This window comes from Alligator sinensis, unplaced genomic scaffold, assembly GCF_000455745.1.
Source record: "Alligator sinensis unplaced genomic scaffold, ASM45574v1 scaffold311_1, whole genome shotgun sequence".
In the NCBI taxonomy this organism is placed as follows: domain Eukaryota; kingdom Metazoa; phylum Chordata; order Crocodylia; family Alligatoridae; genus Alligator; species Alligator sinensis.
The window spans coordinates 1,394,747-1,402,898 of record NW_005842355.1 but is presented as its reverse complement, the minus strand read 5'-3'; the positions used below and the strand labels follow the sequence as shown (position 1 = coordinate 1,402,898).

Here is an 8,152-nt window from a genome sequence, read left to right as displayed (position 1 = left end):
TCTTTCCCTTCTTTGAAATTAGGTGACTGCCATGTTACAGGCATTTGCCCAAAGGATAAGCCAGAAGTAGACTATTTTATTAGATTTCTTCTTAACTTGCATTAATGCTTAATGATAGCTGGTCCATACCCCCTGCGCCAGAGAATGTCCACTTACTAATGTTTTTATATATTCGAATTTCCCCCCTTTAGTAGGATTTTGTGGGGGTTGTGAAAAGTAACTCAGAACCTGTTGTAGTCTAGAGAGAATAAAAAGGAGGAAAGTGTTATTAAGAAGGGAAGTAGAGGAATAGCAGAGATTATTGTGCATGGTGTCTGAAGTAGACTAACTCAAAGGGTCTCAATTCAGCTAAGCACTTCAAGCACATTAACATCAATGAAATGTGGAGTGTATGCTTTTCTTTAAGGAGGGAGTCATGCCAATTTTAAATACTTTAATAAAAGTATAACTTTGCCAAGACAGAGTGCCAAAGTTATATACTAAAAGAAATCATTGCTCTTCTTCTTCAGTTTGTTTTAGATTGGAGTGATGGTTATTTGTTAAATTGCATGCTCATGCTACCAGAGGGATCTGACTTTTTTAATTTTAGAGGTGAAAGAAGAGGAAGAAATGTTGTCCGCTGGGTTGGCTGTGAAAAGGCAATTACCTTAGTTTCAATTAGATCTAGTCTACCCTGTTCACTAGAGTTCTTTCCCCCCCCCCGCATTTTCACTTGGATATTACAACAGCTGCCTCCTTTTTTTTCCTCTTTCCTCTTCTTTTTTGTACCATTGGTGCTCAAATTGTAAACGAAAGAATGTGGGGGAGGCAGCATAAGAAATTCATACTCCATTCTGACACTTTTTTAAAGAGGTTAGAATCAAACTTCTTTATTTAAGCTTCCTGGAGTTCTGAAGGCATAATATATGCTGGATTGAAATTTAATTTCATTCCACTTTCTCGTGACTGTATAGGTAATAACTTTCTCTCTGAGATCTGGGTCAGAGGCCACAGCGGGCAGCTACAGTGCAACTGGCATCCTCCTTTTTAAGAGACAAAATATGTTTATGGTTTACTGCTCTGCATGAAAACAGTTTGTTCCCACTGAACAAGATAAAAACAGGGGTTTGATAATTCTTGCAGTCCTTGAAACAAGGGAATTCAGTTACCCAAAACAGATCTTTTATGCTAGAAATTCTAACATTAAATGCTGAGGCCTGATTCTTTTTCCATTTACACTGGTGTAAGTCAAGCAACTCTAATGAAGCAAAGAGTATTCTCTTCTTGTTTTCTAATGGAGTTGCTCCTGACTTGCAGCATTGCAATTAAGAATGAAATTATAGAAAATCATTATTTTGTTTTGCCTTCATTTTTGCTTTTATATTTGGGCTGCAGCATAGATGGTTTGAAACCTGCTGGATTTTGATCATAGCAGAGCTTGTGGGCATTTGAATACAGTCAGGCCAATTTCTAATCTACACTTCATAAAATTAAAGGTAGAATGTAAATTACTTTTAATGGTGGGGGAGGTGGGGTCAGTCATCAAAAGAATGAGAGAAGGTTATGATAGAATTGAGTCAGGCCAGATTTTTTGTTGCACTAAGGCCACTTATGTGCAGGCAGAGGAAAAGGGACCTGATCATGTTGTGCAAATGAAGCTTGCAAGTATGTTAAATATTCCTTTTCATTGCCAGACTGCTGAAAAGTGCTCTTGGTGTGGAGGAGAATTTGGCCTAATGGTGCCAAATTGTATGGCAAACTTAGGCCAAGGCTAAAATCATCATCCTCATTTTAATTTCTCCCTTTTTTATTTGTTCTGGTTTTATTTGTCTTACCTCCAGGAACACTGGAACTAGTAATAGGTCAGTTGTGGAATTTCAGTATTCTCATTTTCTCTTATAGGTGGAATCCTCCCAAGAAGCCAATGCAGATGTAATGAGAGAAATGACCAGAAAGCTATACAGTCAGTATGAACAAAAGCTAAAAGAAGAAGAACAGAAACACAAAGCTGAGAGAGAGATTCTAATAGTATGTATAACCAGTCCTTAACAGTGCTCTCTGGTTATTGCTTAGAATCCTAAATTAATTTAAGAAACAAGTGCTAGAACTGATGTCTTACACTTATCACACCAGTTTCATTTCCTTTCATGCCTTGTCACAGCCAGATTTTTTTTTTAACATTACCATGGCTAATGAAGAAAAGTCTAAATGTGGTGGATATTAAAAATAATGTAAACTTCAAAATTAAAGTGAAAAACACAAAACAGGTGTGTTTCTAGTTTTGATCCAAGAAAATGCAAATCCCAATCTGATTTTTTGGGAAACCTAGAAAAGAAAAAATGAACAATTTTATAGATACATGCTTAAATAACTTGAGCAGATAAATGCTTGTTTTCTTCAGCAGAACTTGCTATGATCATGTTATTTTGGATATTTCTAGATCAGTAACAACAAAGTTCAGAACATAAAAAGTGCCTACTAAGATAGACCAGTGGTCCATCTAACCAGTGTGCTGTGTCTGATAGTGGCAGGGGTGGATTCTGTGGAGAGCATTGAAGCAGATGTATCTGGAGTGATCTATTCATTATCCTCCCTAGCATCTACCATTGTTGGTTTAGAGAGGACAGAGGAAACATCTCCAACTCTCCTGTTCAACAACTCTTAACAAATGTCTTGCCCTTGAATTTGTCTAGCTATTAATAAATCTATCATCCATGAATGCATCTAAAACGGATGGGCAAAATGAGGCCCACAGGCCAGATGTGGCCTGCCAACTGATTTGGATCCAGCCTGTGGCTGGGCCTGTGGTGCACTGCATGGGGCTGAGTCCTCCCCATGCCTGTGCCCCCCGACGGCCGTGGCCAGTGTGCACAACTTCCTTACAGGGCTGCTCCTGGTGCAGCTGCCTGGGTACTGCTCTGTTCTCCCTACCTCCAGTGGCTCCCTCCCATGATCCTTCTGCCCCTGCCACACCACTGCAGGCAGCAGGTAGTGTGGGGCAGCGATAGCAGGCATGGGAACATGTACTGGATAACATGCAGCTAGGGGACTCCTACCCCAGTGTGTGGAGATCCAGCTCCTGGCTGCCTCCCAGGTGGGTTCTTGTATACATCCCCCTGGGAGCACAGTACTGACTATGCTAGGTGGAAGCAGGTGGGGCTTAGCCCCATGTGGAGTGCTGTGGGGGCAACTGTGGGCCAAATGGGGTTGGGAGATGGACTGCACCTGTGCTGCACCCCCTGAGCAAGCTGTGCACATGCCCCCTGCCCCTTTCCTCCCATTGCCCACCTCTGGCTGGCACCTGGGACCTAGCACATGGGCAGCCCCCCATACCCACCCCTATGCCCTCCTTCCCCCACAATATATAGGAGTAAGGCTTTATTTTGAGCTATTATTCAATTATATGGGCAGAGAGATGTGGGGGAGGAGGGGAGATAGACATAGAATTAAGCATCGCAGCCTTTGGTGAACAAACGTGTCTGGAATAGCATGCTGTCTTCTCATTACTGAGCATGCAAATACAGGAATCCACTAACAGGATAATATGCCTTAGATGTCTAAACAATTTTTAAAAGCTTGCTGCTAACAAGTCCTACAATCCATATTAAAGTAACTGTGCTTTTACAGGCCCAATAAAAGTCATTGTCACAGGTGCAAATGCTGCTGGTCTCTTTGGCATGCGGATCTGAGGCATTACTGAACCTAATTTAAAAAAAAAAAAACAAAAAAGGACCTCACTGTATAGCAGAGAAATTGGCTCCCTATCATTCATTCAGCTAAATCAGGATTTGTCAACCAGGGGTACGCATACCCCTGGGTGTACTTGGACTGGTCCTAGGGAGTATGTGCGGGTGGGCAGAGACGGAGTGCCACCGCCGCCCAGGAGCAGGGCTGGGGTAGGGCGAGGGCAGTGGTGCCCTCTGCAGGGCGGGGAAGCTCTCACATCCCCGCTGCTGCTGTCACACGAGCCCAGTGAGCTTCCCTGCCCCGCACAGGGGCGCCGCTGCCTTCACCCCAGCCCAGTGAATTTCCCCACCCCGGCCCGGCCCAGTTCCTGGGAGGTGGCGGCGCTCCATCCCTGCCTGCCCGCATGCCATCGCTGCTCCCCTGCTTAACGTCTGGCCACCGGGGGTACTTAGGCTAAAAAAAGTTGAAAACTCCTGAGCTATATTGTTGTTTGTGGATATGAATGTCTGTCTGTTTATTTGAAGGCAGAAACAAATCGGCTTCTGAAGGCTATTGAAGAGGCAAATAAGAAGATGCAGATTACGGAGATAAGTATACAAGAAAAAGACCAAAGGATTGGAGAGTTGGATAGGTTCATCCAGCGCATGGAAGAGGTAACTCTCCCCTTGCTAACTGTTAAACTGACAGTCAGTTTTTATGCTCTTCATAGAGGAAATACAGGAGTTGCATGGGAGTGTTCTTGTTTGGTCCCTTGCTGCTTAACAGCCTCGCCTACCCAGGGCCTCTGTTCCTCCTGCCACTTCTGTCATGGTCATCTTTGTAAAAATAAAAAAGCTTTATTGTATGTAATGTGTAGACTGCTATGGAGACATAATGCAAAGGTGACACCTTTTGCCACCAGTGCTGTTTGTAGTGGCTGTTACTTTGAGGGCTTCTTTGGAACTGAGAGAATAAATGAGTCATTTTTTTTTTTTTTTTTTTTTTTTTTTTTGAAGAGACAGTTTAAAAAAAAAATAGTTTATCCCCTAAGCGCTGGTACAAATTCTTTGGAGTTGTTTATGGTTGTCATGTTCATAAATTCACTTAAATATGTAGTTTGTGGTTGGCAAGTATATGCATATTAGAAATAAGCTTCATTTAGATGCATTGGGAATAAAGACTGTAACTGACATTGGTTTTATTTGGTATTGCATCTCCAACTTCCTAAACATCAGGATGAAATGCTCATTTCAGTACTTCAGGTTACAAGTTCTTTTGAAATGTTGTTTTCAGGCTTTGTGAGCATGTAACAGCCATTTCTACATGTCCACGTGTATAACTTGTTTATGTATCATTTCGCAAAATATCCTCATAGTAACATACACTTTCAGTTTTTACTGCCCTTTTAATTTAAAGTATGGCTCTTCCTCTCCTACTTGCACACTCATGCTTTTAAAAGTTTTTCTTCTTGGTTCAGATATTCTCTACCAAGCTGTAGTAGAGAGCAGGTGTTGTTGCGGGTTTTTTTGGGGTTTTTTTGTGTATGACCAATAACCCTTGGGACATAGAAATGCACTGAGATGTTTATTTTTCATGACATTAGTAGTGCTGTGTTAAAGCTAGTTGCAGCATTTTATGTCCTAACTTCCCTTCTTTTTTTGATGGGCTTTGCTCCAGGACAGAACTTGTACTGTTTTTCAGATGATAAATGTTCCAAAGTCAGTACTGCAGTCACTCTTCTCACATAGCTTAATTATTACCTAAACCTCCTCTCTTTGAAAATCCCTGGTCTCTGAAACAATCTGGATCCCCTAGTGTCTGTTAATTGTGTTGAAATTTCTTAGTTATACAAAATTATCAATAACGTGATCACATTCAGGTAGTTAAAGCTGCATTGTTTTTTGTTTAATATCGTTAGCGTGTTTGGCATTGCTTAGCATATGCAAATGAAAGTAATCCCTCCCAGAGAGTTTAGACCTGGCTCCTCAAAAGTATCTGGCATTGATTTACATAGGAGTTAAGAACATGCATACCTTCTGAGGGATTTTGACTCAGTTGTCTAAAACAGGGTTAGCAACCTTTTACCAATGGCATGCTTTCACTTGTGAATGGGTCACTACTGAGGATGGTGATTTCAGCCCTCTTTCTCCCCAGCACTAGCATCCCAGCACAGCACCAGCAGGGGTGTAACTGGTAAGAGGGTTGCATCCCAGAAGTTCTGGTCCCCTAATCAGCCTCACACCACTACTTTTTCTCTCCTCACTCAGCATCTCTCATAGGATTAAGGTGTGTGTAGCTGATGGGAACCAGGAATACTAGGACATGATCCCATTCCCATGAGTCGCCAGCTGCCCCAGAGGCTTTGGGAAATTGCTCCCCTTGCTCCCCATGGCCTTGAACTCTGCTGCCCTTACCCTTTCTCCAAGTGCTGCAGGTTGGATTGATCTCTTTATTTGTCAGGTCCAGTCTGCAGGCCATAGGTTCTGCAGACAAAACTGCAGAAGTTGGGATAATTTGGGGTTTTGTTACTTCAATTCATAAGTAACTCTCTGTTTTTATGAATTATACACTTGTGCTTTATCTTTGATTTAAATGCGTGATTAGTTTTTAACAGGCAGAACTTGTGAAACCAGGCAAATTTTGCAAACTAGGCTTTATTCCAAACCTTGGTTTAAATTGTGTGTGGTATGTTAATGCTTCCTTGGATAATGGAATGAAAGTACATTAATTAATTGTAATAATATATTATGTCTTTTTAAGGCTCTAAGATTTCTTAGTGCTGTAGCTTTATTTTTATTTCTCATCATTTGGTAATAATACAGGGTCTTCCTAAAGTCCTTGTGCACAACCTAAGTTATTAAAGTTTAAAAGTGCACAAGGACTTTAGGAAGACCCTGTATTTGATACATCACTTTGGTCCAGATTTGAAATATCTTTACTTCAGGTACTTTCACTCAGTGGACTTACTCTTGGTTATAGGGTATTATTCAGTGAATTAAAGCGTCTCAGTATGGTTCATAACTTTAGGAAGTATGTATTCTGGTTGTTTAGGTTGTGAAGCTAGAACTACATTTCTCCTGTAATCTGTGATAAGACATTTGGTTGATATTTACAGAGCCCAGTAGACGGCCCCTTCCTTTTCCCCATGAAACCATGGATCCCTGCCAGCATAATGGCTGACATTTGAAAAGCATGTGTAAGACTTCTTGGAGAAAAATAGGAAGATGTTTTACCTTTGCTGAAAAACTGTGGACTAGGGCTGCCATTTTGGAGAACATGAATATTCATATTAACAGCAAAAATTATATGGCTCATTTAATCTCTGCAGTCACCAATTTAAATCGAATAATCTCTGAATTTCTGATGATTTTTAATACATAATAATATCCCTTTATAACCTGCTGAAAATCCCATTTTTATTTTAGTGCCTGTTTGGGAATTCAGAGTTTTCTTTGTCCAAACTTTATTATTTACACCCTGTGCTTGGACACGGGAAATACCTGTCACCTATACTAAATAAGTAACATGTCGCAGAATCCTTTTCTATTTATTTTAGTGTACTGTGAACCTTTAATGATATTTTATGGTTACTGAGGTTTAAATTAAGCAAATGAAGAATAACGTTTTGGGGTTGGTTTTTTTTTGCTTAGGAACGCCACCAGCTACAAAAACAACTGGAACAACAAGAAATACAGATAGCTGGAGCAAAATCTGAAACTTGTTCTGATAGAGAGAGGTGAGATCCAACTATTTACCAATCTTTCTAGTGTTAAGAGGTTTTTTTCAAACTTGAATCTGGGTTTTGTATTAATACCGTAGAAGACCTTTACGATGCATTTATCTTATTTGTGAAGGATAACTGGAAAAAGTTTGCTTTTTTTTTTTTTTTTTTTTTTATAAAGAAAAAATAATTAATTTTTCTGAGAAGTCAATTACAGAGATGAATAATTATGGAAAGAATTCCATGTTGCTACAGAATACCAGTCTTTTAAATCAATATACCATATTTACTCAAATCTAAGATGAATTTTGTTTCCTCCTCCTCCCCCCAATTCAACGGGGAGGGTGGGGGTAGGAGGTCTTGACCTGGATTTGAGTACAAGGTAGAGGGGGAGGCAGGTGTCTGTTGTGGCTCTGACTCTGTTGAGTCTGGGTCCGGGCCAGAGCCAGAATTGCAGCATCTCCATATCCTTTCCTCAACCTGTGCTCTCTCTTTCCCCACACTGCTCATTGTCAGGGACAGCTCTGGCTCCAGTTCTATCCCCTCAGGCATGGAGTACATGTAGGCTTTGGCTCCTGTCTGGCCACACAGCAGCATCCTGGGGCTGGAGCTTCTGCTGCAATCGCTGAGCAGAGGCTGCAGGGGAGCAGGGGCAGAGAACTTCAGGAGTAGATAAGGGGCAGAGGCTGCAGCGGGGAGGGGGAAGAGACTGTGAGGAGTAGGAAGGGGCTGTGAGCAGGAAGCAGGGGTGCAGGCTGCAGCAGGGGACAAGTGGTGCGGATTGTC

At 41.4% G+C, this 8,152-nt stretch overlaps 1 protein-coding gene and 1 long non-coding RNA gene across 2 annotated transcripts in view; one reads left to right on the top strand and one right to left on the bottom strand.

Annotated features, from left to right (window-relative positions):
* The window catches only part of LOC112551158, a 4,768-nt gene extending 2,876 nt beyond the window's left edge, over window positions 1-1,892 (bottom strand). The window contains exon 1 of the long non-coding RNA XR_003095351.1: window positions 1,815-1,892. This is a non-coding gene — a long non-coding RNA (uncharacterized LOC112551158). The remainder of the gene's footprint in view (window positions 1-1,814) is intronic.
* Window positions 1-8,152, top strand: part of LOC102380343 (myocardial zonula adherens protein) — a 79,174-nt gene that overhangs the window by 29,641 nt on the left and 41,381 nt on the right. The window contains exons 8-10 of the mRNA XM_025210526.1: window positions 1,882-2,007; window positions 4,191-4,319; window positions 7,296-7,381. Of these exons, the coding sequence (XP_025066311.1) occupies window positions 1,882-2,007; window positions 4,191-4,319; window positions 7,296-7,381 (341 nt within the window). The remainder of the gene's footprint in view (window positions 1-1,881; window positions 2,008-4,190; window positions 4,320-7,295; window positions 7,382-8,152) is intronic.